The sequence below is a fragment of the Musca autumnalis genome, unplaced genomic scaffold, assembly GCF_047663935.1.
Source record: "Musca autumnalis isolate F117 unplaced genomic scaffold, ASM4766393v1 scaffold_4, whole genome shotgun sequence".
NCBI classification, from domain to species: domain Eukaryota; kingdom Metazoa; phylum Arthropoda; class Insecta; order Diptera; family Muscidae; genus Musca; species Musca autumnalis.
This window is the reverse complement of record NW_027411977.1, coordinates 155,597,742-155,620,146: the sequence shown is the minus strand read 5'-3', so window position 1 is coordinate 155,620,146 and position 22,405 is coordinate 155,597,742. Positions and strand designations below refer to the sequence as shown.

At 36.3% G+C, this 22,405-nt stretch overlaps 3 protein-coding genes and 2 long non-coding RNA genes across 5 annotated transcripts in view; 3 read left to right on the top strand and 2 right to left on the bottom strand.

Annotated features, from left to right (window-relative positions):
- The window catches only part of LOC141402747 (islet cell autoantigen 1-like), a 45,590-nt gene extending 43,138 nt beyond the window's left edge, over positions 1 to 2,452 (top strand). The window contains exon 3 of the mRNA XM_073984668.1: positions 1,772 to 2,452. Within this exon, the coding sequence (XP_073840769.1) occupies positions 1,772 to 2,224 (453 nt within the window). The 3' untranslated portion in view covers positions 2,225 to 2,452. The remainder of the gene's footprint in view (positions 1 to 1,771) is intronic.
- Positions 2,453 to 2,594: 142 nt separating this feature from the next.
- LOC141402750 (dnaJ homolog subfamily C member 2) lies at positions 2,595 to 7,375 on the bottom strand. Its single transcript, XM_073984670.1, has 4 exons — positions 7,041 to 7,375; positions 6,839 to 6,984; positions 5,554 to 6,780; positions 2,595 to 2,959 (listed from the first exon to the last, which is right to left on the bottom strand). Exons 1-4 carry the CDS (start codon positions 7,280 to 7,282, stop codon positions 2,670 to 2,672), a joined length of 1,905 nt encoding a protein of 634 aa, XP_073840771.1. The 5' UTR covers positions 7,283 to 7,375; the 3' UTR covers positions 2,595 to 2,669.
- Positions 4,052 to 5,248, top strand: LOC141402749 (uncharacterized). Its single transcript, XM_073984669.1, has 2 exons — positions 4,052 to 4,470; positions 4,564 to 5,248. The coding sequence occupies exons 1-2, from the start codon at positions 4,420 to 4,422 to the stop codon at positions 5,014 to 5,016; spliced, it is 504 nt and encodes a 167-aa protein (XP_073840770.1). The 5' UTR covers positions 4,052 to 4,419; the 3' UTR covers positions 5,017 to 5,248.
- Positions 7,376 to 16,950: 9,575 nt separating the features above from the next.
- LOC141401763 (uncharacterized) lies at positions 16,951 to 18,821 on the bottom strand. Its single transcript, XR_012412434.1, has 3 exons — positions 18,348 to 18,821; positions 18,069 to 18,211; positions 16,951 to 18,009 (listed from the first exon to the last, which is right to left on the bottom strand). It is a non-coding gene; the product is annotated as an uncharacterized lncRNA (long non-coding RNA).
- Positions 18,822 to 19,139: 318 nt separating this feature from the next.
- Positions 19,140 to 21,303, top strand: LOC141401419 (uncharacterized). The gene is made up of 2 exons (XR_012412367.1): positions 19,140 to 19,358; positions 19,430 to 21,303. It is a non-coding gene; the product is annotated as an uncharacterized lncRNA (long non-coding RNA).
- Positions 21,304 to 22,405: the final 1,102 nt, after the last annotated feature.

Sequence of the window (22,405 nt, the reverse complement as noted above, 5' to 3'; positions counted from 1 at the left end):
ATTTAAATGAATTACATTATATTACATATGTGTATGTTATCACTACTCAGAGTGCATATAAAACTAGGTATATGATATAATCCTAAAGTGACTCCAAAATTTTTTCCAGAAAGCTCATCTATAAAAACTTTAGAAGCTCTTTGTGAGTGAGCTTTTTTCTATCGAATCACCTTGTAATTAAGATTTTATCTAATCTTATGCAAAAGTTCATCCAAATATGACACAGGGATATGAGGTTGTAAAAAAGTCATAACCCTATTATTTCCTTTTTTCAAATACAGTCGAACCTCGATAATCCGTGAATCGATTATCCGGGAACCTCCATTATCCGGAATAGAATAGAAATGTTGGCCTTGTTTCGATTGCCTCTATTATCCATTATAAACTCCATTTTCAGGGAGTAAATGCACACCTTTCAATTAATTTGATTAAGAAATTCTCCTGTTTCACACAGGTTCTTGCAGGTTCTGGAACAGAGCATTTATGCAGATGTAAATTCTTGAATTTTTAGTTTTGTTTCATGTCTTTTCTTAAACCAATATAATAAAAATAGCACAGTTAAATATTATTGTGCGATATTATGCAATTTTTACTAAAAAATGTGTTCAAAAGCCGCATAAAAAGAGTTGACTCCATTATCCGTGAAAATCGATTATCCGTAATGCCTCCGGTCCCGACCATAACGGATAATCGAGGTCCGACTGTAACTGTAAACACAAACACACAAAAACAAACAGAAGCGGAAAAATAGAAAAAATATTCATTAAAAATAAAATGGATGTTGCTTTAATTTAATATAAATTGTAAAAAACAAATTTAATAGCAATGTGACAGATTATTTTTTGCAGTATTCCATTTTTAATTTTCAAGCAATTATTTTTGCAAATTCGCGTATGTATACGGAAATAAAGATCAGCTGACTGGCATCTTATATCATTTTAGACTAGTCTAAACAACTAGGATTTGAAAGTTGGATTTAGAAATCGAGTCGATTTTAAATGACTAGTCTAAACGGGCTATAAGAAAGCAGTCGTAAAGTTCTACCGATAGCAAGAGTGTTGTCAACTTTGAACTTTTCATTCATAACTTTGCGATTTAATTTTACCGATTCTTGCCGGCACCAGAGCCAGATTAAAAAGAAGAATACCTTAACACTTACGACAACTGCTCTAAAGAATGTTTTCTAATCACCTTATAATTAGAATCTTATTCCATTTGAGGTAAATCATAATCAACACATTGCAATTTTTAGATTTCATGAATATATTTCAGTTGCACACTAATGCAGTCACTGCTAATGCTTCAGAAATAAAAATTACACATATTTGCTTTTTACTGCGTTAAAAATGTTTCGGAAGGCAGCCTAAATTTGCAATGCCAAATTTCTATGTGGTTGACGTTAAATGTAGTTTTTACTCTACCTACTAAAATTGTACTGTAAAAAGCACCATATAGCGGATTGAAGTGATTGCATTTTGAAAAGCAAAACTATTTTTATTTTCAAATTTGTAGGTCCTCACTCACTATCAAGTTTGCTTGTCCAGCTAATTGAGCCCCTCTATACGTGTTTTCTCTTTCACAAGTTTGTAGCAAACCATTCAATATACGGGCGCATAACAAGCTTGTCATGCATACACGTACCCCAAGAAAGTTTATTGGTCAGACAGCATGCAAGACAGTGAGTGGGAGGAAACATTTATTATATACATACATATTTTTGTTACTGTTATTATTTGTAAAGTGTTAATACTTTCAATTGTTTCTTCAATAGTCGGAATATGCAGATTTGAAAAACGATGACACCATTACTACCACAGAGCTGGATGTACAAGATCGAGTCGACGGGAATGACCAAAATAACACCCCCTTAATTGAACTCTGCAACAGTGATAGCATTATGGATCTGTGCGGCATTGACAACAATGTAAATATAGGATCTTCATTAGATGCGCCAAGCTGTAATGATGATAATTTAACTGATCAAAAACAACAAACAAATTTGTTGGGGCATAATCTATTGAGTTCAAAAATATCTATGGCACTAAAACTTAAGAAGAAGCAAATGGATCCAGCTAATAATTTCCAGCCGGACAATTCACCATTTGCAAAAGGGCTAAAACAAAAATCATGGATCGAACTTTTTGCTGATCTTGACCCATTGGCCAACTTGGAGGCATTTGATCTCAAAATAAATGGAAATTTAAAAAGCTCACAACAAACATGAGTTGGATGACATCAACAATAACCTACTACAAAGTCCCAATTTACATTAGGCGAGTTTACTTGCGGCAATTGTCAGTTTGTGGGTGAGAGAGGGTGTTGAGAGGCAAAGGGTTACCATATACCTCACCTCTCTCTCCATCAAACTGACAATTGCCGCAAGTAAACTCGCCTAATGTAAATTGGGACAAATATTAAATATAAGGTCATTACCTAATTAATTGCGTGTTGCGTGTGCGTACAAAAAAGAAAAACAAAATACATGTATTTAAATTTGAAAAACTTGTATTTTATTTATATTCTTTTAGCGCACACGCAATTAATTAGTCATTGACCAAAGATACCAACATTGAAAAAATAAATAAAATTTATCCTTATGATGTTTCTATTAATTGCCAAAATTGTATTTAAACAAAATTAAAGTATGTGAATTCAAATGAAATTCAAAGTCATTTGACCAACTGCTGCGCTTCTTTCTTTGAATTGACCAGTTCCACTAATTCTTTTACCCTTCGGAGACAATCTTTTTTAGATCTATTTGGGATACATTCTGCAATTCTATCCCATCGATCAGGTGTCGATATTGGATACGTTTTAATGGCTTGTTCGAGTAAAGCTTGCTCTTCCTTTGTCCACGCCTTTGCTGATGTTTTTGAAGTTTTTGCATTAGTGCCCGATGATGTAGAATTCGATATACTTCCATTGGTTTGATTCTCTTTGGATTCACTATTACCTGCGACTTCCGAAGATATGTCAGTGTTGACAGTAATGTCGTAAGACGTCACTACTTCTTCGATTTTTCAAAATTTTCGAATGCTGTAGCATTGGCCTGTGTTTTAAGATTATTCTTGGAAAAGTCGCTATGCTGCAAAGCCTTTGCTTTGTTGAGAACATCACGTGCCGTTATATTAACCTCGCCTACTGAATGCTGGTTTATAAATGATGCAATTACTTCCCAGCGTTGTGATGTTCCCGCCGGAAATAGATTCACAGCCTTGATGAGCAGCTGTACATTCTCATTGCTCCATAGCTCGGTTTTTTTAACTTCCTTAATAACCGTTTCGGATTTTGCAGTTGTTTTGATCTTGTTTTGCGTTTGGTTCACTTCTTCGATTTCTGCTTTGATTTTCAGATCTGCCTTCTTTAGTGCTACAAAAAAGGAGTCTTTTGCTATTTTTTCCATTTTTTTGTTCAATTCCTGAAGTTCGGCCAGGGTAAAATCGATTATCCGTAATGCCTCCGGTCCCGACCATAACGGATAATCGAGGTCCGACTGTAACTGTAAACACAAACACACAAAAACAAACAGAAGCGGAAAAATAGAAAAAATATTCATTAAAAATAAAATGGATGTTGCTTTAATTTAATATAAATTGTAAAAAACAAATTTAATAGCAATGTGACAGATTATTTTTTGCAGTATTCCATTTTTAATTTTCAAGCAATTATTTTTGCAAATTCGCGTATGTATACGGAAATAAAGATCAGCTGACTGGCATCTTATATCATTTTAGACTAGTCTAAACAACTTGGATTTGAAAGTTGGATTTAGAAATCGAGTCGATTTTAAATGACTAGTCTAAACGGGCTATAAGAAAGCAGTCGTAAAGTTCTACCGATAGCAAGAGTGTTGTCAACTTTGAACTTTTCATTCATAACTTTGCGATTTAATTTTACCGATTCTTGCCGGTACCAGAGCCAGATTAAAAAGAAGAATACCTTAACACTTACGACAACTGCTCTAAAGAATGTTTTCTAATCACCTTATAATTAGAATCTTATTCCATTTGAGGTAAATCATAATCAACACATTGCAATTTTTAGATTTCATGAATATATTTCAGTTGCACACTAATGCAGTCACTGCTAATGCTTCAGAAATAAAAATTACACATATTTGCTTTTTACTGCGTTAAAAATGTTTCGGAAGTCAGCCTAAATTTGCAATGCCAAATTTCTATGTGGTTGACGTTAAATGTAGTTTTTACTCTACCTACTAAAATTGTACTGTAAAAAGCACCATATAGCGGATTGAAGTGGTTGCATTTTGAAAAGCAAAACTATTTTTATTTTCAAATTTGTAGGTCCTCACTCACTATCAAGTTTGCTTGTCCAGCTAATTGAGCCCCTCTATACGTGTTTTCTCTTTCACAAGTTTGTAGCAAACCATTCAATATACGGGCGCATAACAAGCTTGTCATGCATACACGTACCCCAAGAAAGTTTATTGGTCAGACAGCATGCAAGACAGTGAGTGGGAGGAAACATTTATTATATACATACATATTTTTGTTACTGTTATTATTTGTAAAGTGTTAATACTTTCAATTGTTTCTTCAATAGTCGGAATATGCAGATTTGAAAAACGATGACACCATTACTACCACAGAGCTGGATGTACAAGATCGAGTCGACGGGAATGACCAAATTAACACCCCCTTAATTGAACTCTGCAACAGTGATAGCATTATGGATCTGTGCGGCATTGACAACAATGTAAATATAGGATCTTCATTAGATGCGCCAAGCTGTAATGATGATAATTTAACTGATCAAAAACAACAAACAAATTTGTTGGGGCATAATCTATTGAGTTCAAAAATATCTATGGCACTAAAACTTAAGAAGAAGCAAATGGATCCAGCTAATAATTTCCAGCCGGACAATTCACCATTTGCAAAAGGGCTAAAACAAAAATCATGGATCGAACTTTTTGCTGATCTTGACCCATTGGCCAACTTGGAGGCATTTGATCTCAAAATAAATGGAAATTTAAAAAGCTCACAACAAACATGAGTTGGATGACATCAACAATAACCTACTACAAATATTAAATATAAGGTCATTACCTAATTAATTGCGTGTTGCGTGTGCGTACAAAAAAGAAAAACAAAATACATGTATTTAAATTTGAAAAACTTGTATTTTATTTATATTCTTTTAGCGCACACGCAATTAATTAGTCATTGACCAAAGATACCAACATTGAAAAAATAAATAAAATTTATCCTTATGATGTTTCTATTAATTGCCAAAATTGTATTTAAACAAAATTAAAGTATGTGAATTCAAATGAAATTCAAAGTCATTTGACCAACTGCTGCGCTTCTTTCTTTGAATTGACCAGTTCCACCAATTCTTTTACCCTTCGGAGACAATCTTTTTTAGATCTATTTGGGATACATTCTGCAATTCTATCCCATCGATCCGGTGTCGATATTGGATACGTTTTAATGGCTTGTTCGAGTAAAGCTTGCTCTTCCTTTGTCCACGCCTTTGCTGATGTTTTTGAAGTTTTTGCATTAGTGCCCGATGATGTAGAATTCGATATACTTCCATTGGTTTGATTCTCTTTGGATTCACTATTACCTGCGACTTCCGAAGATATGTCAGTGTTGACAGTAATGTCGGAAGACGTCACTACTTCTTTCTTCGATTTTTCAAAATTTTCGAATGCTGTAGCATTGGCCTGTGTTTTAAGATTATTCTTGGAAAAGTCGCTATGCTGCAAAGCCTTTGCTTTGTTGAGAACATCACGTGCCGTTATATTAACCTCGCCTACTGAATGCTGGTTTATAAATGATGCAATTACTTCCCAGCGTTGTGATGTTCCCGCCGGAAATAGATTCACAGCCTTGATGAGCAGCTGTACATTCTCATTGCTCCATAGCTCGGTTTTTTTAACTTCCTTAATAACCGTTTCGGATTTTGCAGTTGTTTTGATCTTGTTTTGGGTTTGGTTCACCTCTTCGATTTCTGCTTTGATTTTCAGATCTGCCTTCTTTAGTGCTACAAAAAAGGAGTCTTTTGCTATTTTTTCCATTTTTTTGTTCAATTCCTGAAGTTCGGCCAGGGTAAAAGTTTCGCAAATCTTTTCAACACCTTCCATATTTTTAAGGACGTCTTTATCATTGCTCCCGAAATAATTGTTTTCTTTGGCTTTATCCCTTAGAATTTTCCTTTCTTTTTTAATAGCCTTTTTCGCCTGCTCTCTTTCGATTCTTATTTGTTCTATTCTTTTTTGTTCAGCCTTCTCCGCACGCTCTTTTGCCAGCTGAGCCTCTCGCAGCGCCCGTTCTTGTTCTGCCTTTTGAGCTTGTACTGCATCCATTTTGGCTCGTTTGGCAGCAAGTTTCTTCTCTTTTTCTTCGTTTTTAAACTTTTGAATTCGTTTGTCATTATTGTATGCTAAATCCACAAGAGCTCGAATTCTCATCATCTCCTCCTTCTTCCTCTTAATGCGGGCAGCTTTGTTTTCTTTTTCAATCCATCGGCGTTCGTCCCTATCTTGTCCTTTTTCTTTATCCTCCTCATCCAAATAACTGAACTCACGCCATGACTTAAAGTCATACCAAAAACTGTAGAATCTCTCAACTTCTTCCCTTGTTGAATTCATGTCACCAAATAAAGGTACATTCTTTTTCTCGCTCCACCTGGCATTTAAATTAAAGTATTTTTGGAAGGATTCAAAGAAACGATTTTCTATATCCGCTTGACTTGGTAAAGAGTCGTCAAATTCAGGGTCCACAGAATCAAACGAACGTCTCGTTTTAGGAGTTCCTACAATACACAATGTACTTAGCACATATTTTATATTTCATTATATGTAGTAACATACCTAGTGTTTCATAAGCCTTTGTAATGCAAGTAAAATAGTCATCGTCCGTTTTTACTTCTTCTCCCTTTGCTTTACGTTTGTCTGGATGATGCTGTAGGACCATTTTCCTGTAGGCACGTCGTATATCATCATCGCTTGCATCAAATCTGTAAAAATTGCCGAGAAATTAACTCAGTGTTTTTATTTTATAATTTGTACTAACCGCAGCTTTTCTAGACCTAAAACCTTATAGTGATCCTGATTTTTCCACTCTTTTGGGTCTAAAGATTTTAGGTAATTTATGTCAACTTCAAACTCATCAGCCAAGAGCTTTTCATCAGATTCACTCCTTTCGATATGATCCTGGTGTTGTTTTTTCTTGGAATTCAAATATGCCGAACCCACCCTCTCCACTTTTCTACGAAAGGTGCCAAAAGGACACAGAACTTCCACAAAATCAATCATATTTTAACAAAACTATCGACAATCGATTGTCTAATAATAATTACTATAACAAAAAATTAATCGCCATGTGAGAAAATAGGGATATTTAAATCGACAGAAAATGGAGATGGAGGAATCAAAGATAAATAAGGAGAAAGTCTCATGGAATCAGGGGTCAGTTACAAACAAAGCGGAAGTAACAAAAATTGTGCCAATATTCACTGTAGAGATGTACAATCTAGTTCATTTTAAAGATCTGGTTCAATAGTTCAGCTCTTTTAACCGAACTAGTTCAGTAATCTAGTTCATAGTTCACTATCCAGTTCAATCATTCGGATCAGAATCGTTCACCGGCTCTTAATCGTTCGTTTGATGAAGACGCAAACATACACCGTATAGAAACAAACAGTTGAATAATGTAATTTAACTACTCCAGAACAAAAATATTATATTTACATAGTTTATTCCATTCATAAAGAAAGATTAACTTGGTATTAATTTAAGAAAAAACGTCCTTCATTTAGGTGGTGGCTGGCAAAAAATCGTTGTTGTGTGTGTGTAGAAATTGTCATTTCGAAAAAGCATTGAGCGTCGTGTGCGTTTCTTCTATTTATTTTATCCAAAACAAGGTACTTCAATAGGTAATGGATTCGCCATATTGGAATATGTTATGTCTCTATGTTTCTGTAGAAATCTTCATTTTCGAGCAGATATTCCATTCCATGTACTTTCATCCAAAACGTGAACAAACTCATCACATTACGAAGGCATCACTTAAAACAGACGACGGCGTCACTTTGCATTTGTGAACGACATGTTGAACTAGATTGTGAATCGTTCGGTACGGTCGCCGACTGATTATAGTACAGTGAACTATACTGAACTATATCGACTGATCTAGTTCATACGCTCTTTTTAATGAATCGTTCAATTGAACTAGTTCGTTCATGAACTATACAACTCTAATTCACTGTGGCACATGGTAATAGAGCTGGCAAAAAATCGTACACTATCGATAATATCGATTATTTTTCTTACTTCAATGTCGATATTGTTTTTTAAAATAGTCTGGCTTATTCCCATTGTTTCTGTTTTAATATTTTAAAACAACTAATTTATTAGTGGAGAAAGTTTGGCATTGTTGTTGTTGTAACAGTGTTTTTGTTATGTTTATTTGTTCGTTCCTCTGTTCAATCTGGCTCTGGGTCTATCTCCAGTTCCAGAAAAATGGCTGCTTCGATGGAGTTAGATGGGTAGGTTTGGCGGGGCAGTTAAAAAGGTGTTGTGTGTCGTGCGGGCCCATGCCGCATACAGGGCAGATGTTTTGCACGGCGCGATCGATTTCCGCCCAATAAGAATTTAGGCGACTGCAATATCCCGAGCGTAGTTGAGCCAAAACTACTCTAGTTTGTCGTGGCAGCTGACGCTCCTCAGCTGCGATAGATGGAGGATGTACTCCGAGTACTTTATTCACACTATAATTGCTTAAGGCCTTGGCAACTGCGTCCGTGTGAATGCTATTCAATCCTGCTTGATATGCTTGTTGATCTAGGGCTTCTCTCCTGTATCGTTGGACCTCACCCTCTAGAGCATGGATATCCTTCCTGATCTCCCTGAATGGGGCGGACCTACCCACAAGATGGTGATTGGGATGGCTCACACGATAACATCCAAGCAGGTACTGCAACGAAAGCATCTCATTGTGTTGCTTTACAGGAAGAATTTTTGCCTCCTCATGTAGATGGTCCACTGAAGATTTGAGGAGGCACCCTGTCGCTGTTCTCAGGGCGGCATTCTGGCAAGTTTGAATATTTTTCCAGTTCGAATCACACAATCTCGGGGACCAGACTGGAGCCGCATAGCTTACCACAGACCGACCTATCGCGTTATATGTGGTCAACAAGGTTTCTTTATCTGCACCCCAAGTGCTGCCGGCCAGGGACTTGAGGACCTTGTTCCTACTTTCCAACTTGTCGCAGATAGCTGTGGCGTGTGCGCACGACGTGAATGTAGTGTCGAATGTGACCCCTAAAATTTTAGGGCAGTTTGTGGTCGGAATTCTGCTACCGTCGACCACGACATTCAACTCACGTCCAAACTGCGCTGTCCATGTGGTGAACAGAGTGGCTGTAGATTTTGTGGGGGAAATCTGCATATTCCTCGAATGGAAAAAGGTGGTAAGATCAGTTAAATAGTTGTTCAGTCTCTCACAGATGTCATCAGGATAGGTACCCGACGCCAAGATCGTGCAATCATCCGCATACGTCACGATCTCAATGCCGTCTGGATGGGGTGGAATACAGGAGAGGTAGAGGTTAAACAGTTCCGGAGATATCACCCCACCTTGGGGAACTCCCTGTTTCACTCTACGGGGTTTGGACTTCTTATTCCTGAATTCCACGTATGACTGGCGTCCACACATATAGTTGACTATCCAACGTTTCAAGCTTGGCCGGAGGGTTGTCTGCTCAATGTCCTCAAACAGCGTGGAGTGCCTGACTGTATCAAAGGCTTTTGATAAGTCAAGAGCCACCATCACTGTTCTATCGCACGGCCGTCTCTGGTTGAGTCCTTTACAGATATATGTGGTAATGGCGTGCAGCGCTGTTGTCATGCTGTGCTGCTTACGGAATCCATGTTGATGATCGGCAACTTGATAGCTGATTCTGATACTGGGGAGGATCATGGCCTCAAGTGTCTTTGCTACGGGCGACAAAAGCGAAATCGGTCTGTACGATTCACTTTTGCTGGCATCCTTGCCTGGCTTCCGTAGTGGGACCACCCTGCCCATTTTCCAGACTTCGGGAACAACGAGGGTGGCTAGCGACACGTTGAAGACTTTGGTGAGATACTCGACTCCCGGCTCATCCAGCTGCTTCAACATTACCATGAGATTCCATCAGGGCCCAACGCTTTGGATGATTTAGCGTTCCTGATGGCATTGGCAACATCATCCATTGTAAATTGTGGTGGTTCTTCCTCGACAGGAAGAGATCTGATACGACGTAATACTCTTCTCTTCGCCCTGTCACTCTCGGGATGCTCGACAAACTGTCGATTGAAATTACTTGCGCACCTCTTCGGGTCAGTCAACGTAACGTCGCCAAACGTGACTGAGGTCCTATCTTCCCTTCTTCCAGGGTTCGAAATTGACTTAACCGTTGCCCACAATTCACCTATACCGGCTCCAATGTTGCAGCTCTTCAGATGATTTAACCATTTGTTCCGCTTATGCTCGCCGACCAGCCTGTTAACTTCCCGTGTCAGCTCCCTGACTCTGGGGTCATTGGGGTTGATACGACGAAGCTCATCACGCTCGTTTGCTAATCCCGTCGCCTCTGCTGGGAAATTTGGTCTTACTTCGGGTATTCGACCAGCAGGGATATGGTGAGCGGCTGCAGCAGTGATGATGTCCCGGAACGTCCTTTCCGCTACCCGAACATCAGAAGGATTGGGCAATTCTCTGAAGCGGTGATTGGTGAACTCTCTGAAACTCGGCCAAGCAGCTTTTTTATGATTGACGAACGTGCGGCGTTCAGATGTGATGAAATCGGGTGGTCTGCTAATGGAGACAATTATGGGGAGATGGTATGATCCAAGGGAAATGACGGGTTGCCAGGTAACGTCATTTGTCAGACCAGGTGACACGATGGTTATGTCAGGCGAACTGTGACACTCTCCTCTAATTCTGGTAGGGGCGTCCTCATTGACCGTGCAAAACGTAGAGCTATCAATCTGCTCAGCCAGCGCTGTACCTCTCTGGTCGTTTCCGAGGGCCGAATGCCACATCTCATGATGTGCATTAAAATCCCCCAGGACCAGACGATTATGACCTTGCAAGAGCGGGCTAATGTCAGGCCTATAATCAGGGATACAGCTATTTCTCGCCGGATATATACATTCAGCAACTCTATCTCGGCAGCTCCACACCTGACTGCTACCCCCATACATTCCATGTATGGGTCATTAGAGACAGGCTCAAGCAAGATAGGTCTGTATTGGACAGACTGGTGCAATAGGAAAGCCAATCCCCCACCTCCACTTCTGGTGCGATCTTTCCTCAGAACATTGTAACCATCACAATGCTCTAAGCTGTGGTTGTTGTTCAGCTTGGTTTCCTGCACCGCCGCGACCTTGATGTTCTTCCGACTCATAAAATCTACTATCTCCTCGATCTTACCTCGGAGTCCATTGCAATTCAATTGCAAAAATGCTGCATTTTCGGGGATTGGGTCAACAACAGCTGGTGTTAAAGGCTGCGTGTGAGGTTGTTGTCATTGTTCGCCAAGGGATAAGGCAGGGAAGACTAGTTTCGATCCCCGCCAGAGGATCTCATTAGTTCCCTTGTTTCTTGTTTGTGGATATTCTCCACCGAAGTTATTTTTCAATGGTATATAAGCTGCTTTGCCTGGTTGCCTTGCTTTCCTGCTTCATTTTGACATAATGAAAATAAAAGAATAAAGGAGGCCGAGCAAATATCGAACTGGGTTACCCGTTTCTTTTTTATTCTTTTATCAGAAGCAAGCAAGGCAACCAGGCGAGGCAGCTTATGTACGTAGGCCTTTACTTCTCTTCAACAAAAAAATTGTTATATCTAAACATCAATCGTCAGCTCAAAGTATAAACATGATCAAAGAAAAAAATGCAATGAGAGGTTTTTCTTTGTCAACCTCACACAACCCAGACGAACGATTTTGCAAAACAAACCAGAATTTCTCCACTCTCAACGCAAAACCTAAATTAGAGCGTGTGCGTTACTCAAAACAATAACTCTGTACTATTTGCAAGTGCTAAATTTTTGTGTATGAAAAGTGTTTTTAATAACTTATGCTTGGTTTACATTTACGAAATCCACTCGATTTCAACTGTCAAAACCATAGGTTAAACGTCAAATGAAATCCAATGGATTTCAGATGAGATTTCATTTGACGTTTGAGCTATGGAATTGACAGTTGAAATCGAGTGGGTTTCGTAAATGTAAATTTAGCATTAATTTCTATTAGTTTATGTGTCTGTGCGATCATAGAAATCAGTGTAATGCCAAGTTTACACTTGCGCTCCAAAATCCACTGGATTTCACGAAATCCTGAAATACACCCCGGTGTTTACACTTATTTTTTGTTGATTTCAAATATATCACAATGATCAAGGTAGATGCATATGCGAAAAATATTCGACAATATAGAACTTTACAACTTTATTTGAAAAATTATAATAAAATTATCTATATATCGTATTAATTGTGTATAGTACTAAAAAATGAAGAAATAAAAAAATGATTTTTATCGTTGAGACGTCATAATAATAAATTTTGATAGATGAAAGTTGTGCTCAGAACCTGCACAATATTAGTACTTACAGTAGTTTTCCCGTTTAGTGCTAAAATGCGTTCCCGTACTCCGAAATCTAGCAAGACTTGCACTTCTCTTTAAAAAAAATACCGCCGAATAACACCCTCTTCTCCTGTTTTCTGCCATACAATTTTGGCGTAGTAGAAACTAGCAGCAATCATGTTCGTTGGCATCTAATCATGATGAAATAATAAGGTGACGTAAAACGTCCAGCTGATTGGTTTCAATCTGTCAAATTTTTTGTTATTGTGAAAACGTAAACAAACATTTTGACATATTGAAGAATTTTCCGCCAAAAGTGAGTTGTTGTTGTGCTACTTACGTGACCTATTAAATAGATCTTGGCATCTAATATATGTACGTTGATTTTGACATTTATGCTGGAATTTTTGCAATTTCCGTCATTTTTCCGTTCCTGTATTTTTTAAGAAATTTGTATGGGGAAGCAATTTTTGACAATTTGCTCTTTTTTCTAACATTACCATTAAAAAAGTACGGGAACACAATGAAAAATAGCATTGTAACAAATTCAATATTTTTTTCACATTGTTTACAAATTTTTCATGGTAGAATGATAAAAGGTAACCCCGTGCTAACAGCTGATACAAATTATTTTCATATTTTGAATTTGAAGTACGTTCATTGTCAAACATATTCTGACAAATATTTGTAGTACACATACACACATACATATATACAAATGTAAATACATCAGTTATTATTTAAATTGAAATGAAAATTTGATTTGAAAATCAGCTTTTTGGATAACGCCAATATGAAGAACGTTCGTGCTCGGTCCTCGCTTTGTGTCTATTATTTGGATTTACAAATTCATCTTATGAATCGTTGCTGTTGCCCATTAAGCCTCTATTCGGAAGAAATATGAACCTTGCAACATTATTGTCTTTGAGCTGAATATGGACAAACAATATTGTATTCACTAGAATCTCACAATAGCCACAGTAGCTAGAAAAAAGATTTGATGGTTATGCATTTTTTCAACATTATATATGCATTATGCACATAAGATACATGCAAAGTTCTTGGTTAGATTCATGGTACATTCATTGTACCATGGGTTAGATTATTGTCTAAAGGTTTATCTTTATAGAAACTCAACTTTATTTTGTTTCAATAAAACATTAAAAAAACTATTGATTTAGATTTTTCATTTAATCTTCATATATTTTTAAATTATTAGTCAATATAAAACGGCGGAGCTATCATGAAAATAAATGGAATCTTGTGACCAGCTGCAAGTCATAACAAACATTGTGTACATGTTCTGACCAGTCCGGTTTAAACCGCAAAACTGGATCTTTTTCTTCTGTTCTGGATTATTCCAAATGTTCTGCAAATTGGTCCTATGAACGAGAAACACGGTTTTTAATGATTTCATATTCGAAACAGACATCAACATACATACACAGGCATGGTAGACATCGTAAAGGATATTCCAAAATTAAATCACAAATGTATTTAAAGGGTCACACGCATGTACAAACTTTCTCCAAATGGTGCACAAATATATTTTGTTCTCTTTTTTTAAATGTTTGGATTAACAATTTTTATTGTCGGTATTTCAAAAACAAATAAACAATATTTTGTTTTTGTTATTAAATGTCATATAATCTTTGTTTTGATTTGTATTTGACACGGTAAAGTACAGATATACAGAGTTGCATTTACATACATTTTTGAGATGCGACTACCTTTAATTATTTTACCATGCAAATTTTTATTAATTATTATTTTAACTTAGTAACTCTCATTAACGACCACATGCGTAACATCAAATTGAGCAAAAGAGATCGCTTTGTTTTAAGTACTGTGGTGCAAACTAACAAGTTTCTAAAGGAAAATAAGGAGATATTAATCCTAAACTCAGATAAGGGTGGAAAAACGGTTGCAATGCTTAAAAGCGAATACGAGTTAAAAATTCAACAACTACTAATGGATATTTGTACATACAGACGGATTAGAAAAGATCCCACAACAACTCTACAAGAAAAGTGTAACAAATTAATCATGCAACTTTTCGAATTAAAAGTCATTAATGAAAATGACAAAAATAAACTCATAAACAGGACTTCGGTAGTACCAAAAATCTATGGACTACCGAAAATTCACAAGGACGGGACTCCATTACGTCCAATATGCTCTTTTATAAACTCACCATCATATGAGCTATCAAAATATATGGCTAATATTTTGAGGTCTTTGACAAAAGACTCACAATACAATATAAAGGATGCATGTGAATTTAAGTCAAAGGTCAACCAACAATTCATTGATGACGACGAAATGTTGATTTCCTTCGATGTTGTCTCTCTATTCCCCAGTGTGCCAATAAACCTTGCGATAAATGCCATAAAAGAAAAGTGGTATATAATTGAAGAACACACACAAATACCAATGAATTTATTTATAGATATACTAACCGTGTGTATTAAGGACTCGCGTTACTTCCTATATAATGGCAAAATATACGAACAACTAAAAGGCATGCCAATGGGTTCCCCAATATCGCCAATAATCGCGGATATTATCATGGAAAAATTACTTGACGAAACCATGCAAAAATTGACTACAAAACCAAGGATTCTGACTAAATATGTCGATGACATATTTTGCATCGTGAAAAGGGACGAAGTTGACGCTACCCTCAGTCTTTTGAACTCATATAATCAGCAACTACGTTTCACAATGGAGGCTGAGAAAAATAATAAGTTACCATACCTTGACTCACTTGTAATTAGGCAAGGAAATAGACTATTGCTAGATTGGTATCAAAAGCCAACTGCGTCGGGAAGAATTATAAACTTTAATTCAAAACATCCACGACGCATAAAAATAAATACCGCTACAAATTTCATACGCAGAGTACTCAATATAAGTGATAACAAATTCCACGCGAGCAATGAAATCAAAATAAGGAAGATTCTGGCCATGAATGACTTCCCAAAAAAGACTATCAGTGAATTAATCAAACAGGTTAAAACCAATAAAATTGGCTACACAGAACCAAGAGCAGAGAAGATATATAAAAGAGCAACGTATGTGTCAGGCTTCTCTGAACGTTTTTCTAATTCAAATATATATAGCAGAGAAAAATACCAAATTGCATTGAAAAGCAACAATACCAACAACAACTTTTTCAGCCGCACAAAGGCGAAAGTTCCAAACGAAGAAAAATCGAACGTCGTTTACAAGATCAAATGTAATGGTGATATTTCCAATACTTGCGAAAAGGTTTACGTCGGGACAACTAAAACAAAATTAAAAACAAGGTTAAGTGGACATAAATCAGACCAAAGAATAAAAAGCAAACCTATGGAACAAAAAACTGCACTAGCAGCACACTGTGCAGTAACAGGACACACACCTGACTTAAATGATGTACAAATACTGTCGCAAGAAAATAACTACAGACGGCCATATATGTTGGAAATGCTCCACATCATTAATGTACCATCAAAATATCGTATTAATTACAAGACAGATACGGAGAATTGTGCTCAAATCTACCGAAGCACTATAGAGAAACACAAAAATACTTCAGTTGGAAAATACCTTAGAACATGAGTGGAAGTGGAAATTTCGCCAATTCATTAACTTAAAACAACAAAAATTTAATTATTGCTAAATTAATATTTTTGTTATTTAAACATTTTATGTAACAATATGTTATTGTTTTTTCTACTTAAAGTCAAATCCCCGATGATGATCGTCGAAGACGATCGAAATATCGGTAAAATAAAGTGATACATTAAAACCAACTACAAATTGTTGTTTTTATGTTCCATGACCTCAAGCCAAACCAAAACACCAAGTAAAATTTTTTGTTGCAGCAATTGAACATCTACCTTGTATATTGTGATACGTGAAAAGTGTTGCAACTTTTGGTACTTTTATAGGCAAAAACAGGGTTGTATATCATGTGTACTGTGATTTCGATGTTGATTTCGCTGAAATCACGAAATGAGATGATTTCATTTTTGTATGCGAAATCATGATAAATTTTGCTTGATTCCGCTCGAAATTACGAAACGCCTTCGAAATCACGAAACGACGCCGAATGTAAACCAAACATAATAGTGATTATAGGTGTGTTCGTTTACGCGATAATTTGTACAAATTTGTACAAATTGTTACGGGATGTTGTTCGTTTACACAATTATCCAGCAAAAGAGAGCGAATTGAGAGAGCACTTTTGACAGTTGTGTGACTGAGAACTTACAAATTCTTGCTGGGAAAATTTGTCCAGTAAGAATTCGTAAGTTAGATCAGCTGTTCATTAATCAGTTGTTTTGCGGTAAACAAACAAATTGAAAACAAAACAAACAAGATTTTGCAGAATAAATTTATTTTTTAACACTTTCAAAGGAAAAACATAAGTAAAAATAAAAAAAGAACTTTTGGTTAACAATTTAATTTAGGTGACAAAACAAAGCGCGGTGACTGGAGTACCTTTGGATATGTCCAACCAAGGAGATGCTGGAAGAACTGGTACATATTTGTTGTAGACGCTTCATAAATGGTTGTTAATTGCTTTGTAATTTGTGTTCATACTTTACAACAGGCTGTGTGGTCAAGTGATTCATGTTTTGGACGAAATTTCTTTTAGGCAATTTGATGTAAATTTTGTTCTATCCACCCGTTCATCTGACTGAAGCGCAAGGTGACAACCGAACGGAGTACCGATACTTTGCGCATAGTAAGCACTCATTGTAGTGGGGCAACACAAAGTTTCAAATGTGCAGTTTAAAAGAGTACTTCCTGAGATAACTATCCTTAAGTTATAAAAAAAACATTCAGGCACCGAATAAATTGCTAGTGTTCAAGATAACTTTCCAAAGCTTAAACATTGACCTTCCAAATTCACATAAAATTCGAAGATGGATTATATTAATGTAGCGTACCCCCATAAAACTTCAAACATTCGCTTTAATAAAGGCTGATACCAGTTCACCAATAAATTTTGAAGTTTGTTTAGAGCCACGCACAATTGTAAACACATCCGCATTGCACCCTGTATACCCTGGTTCGGGCAATTTGGAGTTGATTTAGCCATGTCCGTCCGTCTGTCTGGCTGGTGCGTACGGTAACCAATTTGGTCCATACTTTGTACATCGTAATATTTCTACCAGACACTCGGTCACTTCTTCGTGTACCTTCCACACTAAATTTCGGAACCGCATCCAACCATATCATTTTTTGGAATCACCATCAGAATTTACTTGTGGATTTGTCTCATCCTGAGAATATGAAGATGCCAATTCCAAACCAAGTTGTACCGCGTCAACTCCTGGTTCAGGATTAGGCGGGAACACAATCTCATCAAAATCCTTTCGAAGTCATTTGGGACAATACAGAATTCATATATGTACTCTGGATCTAAAAGATAACCAATATTAACTAAAACAAAAATACTTCGTATAATTTATAATACTAACCACTTGCTACTCGTTTGTATGTTCCTGGGGAGCACACGAAATCCAACTTCCTTTTATTATTCATTTTGTGCAATAAAACTGTTCCAAATAATGGCTTTGTTGATTTTGTTTATTTGCGCCAAAGTTGTTTTTTTTTCAATCAGCTGTTATCTTGCAAGTGTTTTGTTAGATGCTGTTCGTTTACTTTTTGTAATTTTTTCTCTTGTGAGAGTAAAATTGGTATTTATTCTCAGTAACTTCTTGCTGAGTAAATGTTACGGGAAAAGTAAACGAACACACCTTCATTTTGTTTCTATTTCAGTGTGAAGGGATGAGTACATAACATGGCACAATTACCCAGGTAGTGGCATTACAACAAAAATATTTTTTTATAAAGGGATTTGACTTTTCATATTCGATCAGCTGGTGTGATACCACTACCTGGTAGTTCTGCCATGGTACATAAGTTGCCTTGCCTGCTTACCTTGCTTGCTTCTGATAAAAGAATAAAAAAGAAAAGGGCAACCCAGTTCGAAATTTCCTCGGCCTTCATTATTCTTTTATTTTTATTATGTCAAAAATGAAGCAGGAAAGCAAGGCAATCAGGCAGAGCAGCTTATGTACGCAGGCCTTAACTCCACTTCAAAAATAATTTGCTTCTCGTGAATAACAGCAATGTTCGTATCTTTAGTTTGTATTTCTTTATTTTTTTAAACAAATTCTTATAATTTTAGACACTCTTTCTTGTGTTTAGAAAAAAAAAACTGCGACTGTAGGGATCAAAAAATTGGCTTGCTTGGCTAGGGATCTATAAGCGAGTGCTTCTAAAATGTATCGAGCCGAGTGCATTTTTCATAACTCCCGTGTGGACTGCATCGAAAGATGTATTGAAATCATAACTCTGCATTGCACTACTTCCAAACTTTTTTGCTGGGGATATATTTTAATTATTTTTTGACTTATACTGTTATGTCATCCGATATTTCTTTTCTGCCACTCAATGAAACTTTTTGCTGTTGCGTCATTCGCAAAGGGCCACCCTAGTCAGCATCAGCTGATCGCAATACATGAAAGGTGGCAACATTGTATATCGAATGTTCTTCTCTCCTGTCATCGTAAAGGACGCCATAATGAAATAGAAATTCATTTCATTAAAATTTTCGTGCCGGCAAAAGCAAATTGGTGGAGTTTGCAAATTTTTAAGAATTGCAAAGTATTTGCAATATACATATATTAAATTCATAAACGAATTTATAAAGTTTTGCAAATTAATTTAATATTCGCACATAAGTCGTAGCCGAAACAAAAAGGGTAAGCATGAACATTAAAAGAAACAAGCTGCGAACAAAAAAACTAATTAAGCTTTTTGGTTAATTTTCCAGTTTTCACATTGGAGGGAGAAACCGCGTGGTGGCAGAATTTGGCAAGCCAGCCGCCATTGTTAATTGCCCGTGGTACAGCCACATACTTATTCAACGCTTCATCCCTCCATGTGTTATTAAATTTGCTGGGCAAATTCTAAATTTTTTATCTGGATAACAACCTGCCAGTGATTTTTTTTGTTTGCTACAAAACAAGTGCGAATAAAATTTGCAATACTTCTACCAATATGCAATTACCACCAAGCCACGGCAACGAGCACAACATGATGCATGTGTCTTACTTCTGATTTCCCTTCAGCCACAGCACCCGGCATTGAAGTCTTATAAGAATTTACAGCAACACCACCTGTGCTGTATAGATTAACAAGGAAATTTCTGGGAAATATATTTTTTTGGACGGGCAGTTCCGCATCATCGCTTGTACGATTTTCATGAATTTATCTCGTTAATTCACAATGACCGTTCGAGATGAACTTAACAAATAGTCTTCCACCAAGTTAAATTAAGGCATCCACCATCAGCCTACCACAAGCCACCACGAATTTTGTATTGCCCTACATTGAGAAAAAGAAATAGCTGCTGGATAATCCGATACCAAACCACAAAAGGAACGTCGACCAAAACGAATTTTGTATTTTTGATTGCTTTTGAGCCCTGATATTTTGAACCGTCCCGGAATTGAAGAATATTTCATCATCAGTCTCTCTACATCCAGATTAACGCCACCTAGAATCTGTGACGTCATCATCAAGTGCCATTGTGTAGCAGTACAAACAAATTTATTCAACATCTGCATGGTTCATGTCTTCAGTTGAGGTGAAGGAAGTGAAAAGAGTGAGTAGTTGTAGTGCATCCAGAGGACGTATGATCCATTGGCCATTTCAGTTCATAAATGGTCCAAGGAAAGAGGGTCCGATATGTAGTGCTTTCTGTTACTGGTATTCATTCCTGAATCTACAGTAGCAAATTCTCTATTATTATTTTTGAACATTATAACGAATATTATATCTAGTGGTTTATACACTTTGAGTAATAAGTTAACAAGTGCATTCATTATCAGTGTCATAACTCATGTAACGGTCCGCCTCACATGCTGCGAAGTACCGTTAGCATATCGCGATAACGGGTCTTGATCAACGTGTATTAGATATTTTCTGGCCTTAACGAAATTTAAGTGCAATTTAAAATCACGTTTTTGTATGATCAAATCATACCGGAATAAAATTCTATTTAAACTTGGATTACCAAATATTTGAATCAGATCTATACCCGCAAAAATCATAATAGTGAAGTTGTAAATTTTTGATGATATTGGTGATTTCGCTGCACGTGAGACGTGGAGCCGATTAATTAGTGGCTATAAACATTTTTTTTTATACTTTTCTTAGATTTATATTTTTCTATTTTCATTGTTAACCTAACTTATCGAGTGATTATTAAGGTGAATATATTTCACTTCTTGTCATTAATGACCTCGTCATAAATTATTACCAAATTATTTTCGAACTTTTAAAAATTATTCGAATTTGAATTCTACATTAGTATTAGTGAGAGTTAATCCCTTTTTCAGACCCATCAAGCATTTTAAGAACTTTTAACCTCTCCCAAACCATTGAGCTCAATTGGTAGGTTTAAGAATTTATAACCCTCTCGAAATATAAACACAGCTTCTGCTCCGAAACAGGGATAAACATCCATCTGAATTAATTTCATGAATTTAGATCTAAATAGATCGAATTTAGATTATAATAACCTAATGTTAACTTTAGATTTATTTCTGCTCCTATTAAAAATAATTTATCACTTAAATTGAGACCCAATCATATTGATTGAATAAAATAAGGAATGAAATGTAATACAATGGTTAAAGGAAATATTTTTTAACATGTTCTGAATAATTTACTGAAGGTAAGGTAAAGGTAAGGTGAACCAGGTTAATACTTTTGGGGGTTCTCAACAACTCGAGGCCCATATGGGGGTTCCAAGGGAACCCATGGGAGGGCAAGTGGTACCCAACAACACCTAGGGGTACCAACCTCAACAACAACAACTACGTAGTGCGACAACAACAACAAATTAACTCAGTGGTATGATTTTTTTTTGTATGTGCGTGCGAGTGCGGCCGACTGAGCCAGCCGATATAAATTTATGTTTTCTTCGATTGCCATTGCCATCTGGTGATTTTTTTATTTTTTTTTATAAACCACACTCGTCTACGCTCATTACAAAATGGCGCCCAACGTGGGGCCAGCGCAATGCTGGTACCTTTTTGAATTTTGTTTTCTGTTCAATTTTGGGTTATGAGTCTTGACAAAGTTTTGTCTATGTAAACAGTCAATAGCTTCATAGAGAAAAATTGATAGAATTTTATTTCTCTTAAATTACATCTTATTGAGATTTGTTTTGTTGGCTTAAAGGCTGCGTATATAGCAGGCTTTAATATTGTAACAAAATATATTAATCAAAGTTCATGAATTTAAACATTCACAATATATAGTCATTCACGCTTGGTTATTATAACCAAGGTGTAATTTGCTGTATTGAAAATGTTTCTTTGTTATACCACACCAAACAGAACTTCTTTCGAGTTTTTTTGTTGTTGTTGGAGCTATCGTAGTTTGACCGATTGTTGTTGTTTTTTTTATTATCCTGGCGAACCAAACCTTTACCTATAACCTTAAGCATATTTATACAATTTTTGATTTTGGAAATTTGTTTAAGCAAATATTTTGACAAAATTGCACTCATTTTTGTCAATTTAATAACTATTGAATTCCGGTTTCAAAATTTTGGATTCAAGTTTCTTTGAAGAATAATTTTGATTCTGGGGGATGCTGAATAAACCAACGTTAGTTGAAAGCTTCTACTTACTACTTCCTAAACCTTTTCACCTACAATTATTTGGAATTTTCCTGCAAATGATTGGAAATAAATCTTGACGTTGATTTTTTGATTGTTGGCACCTTTATGACTTTT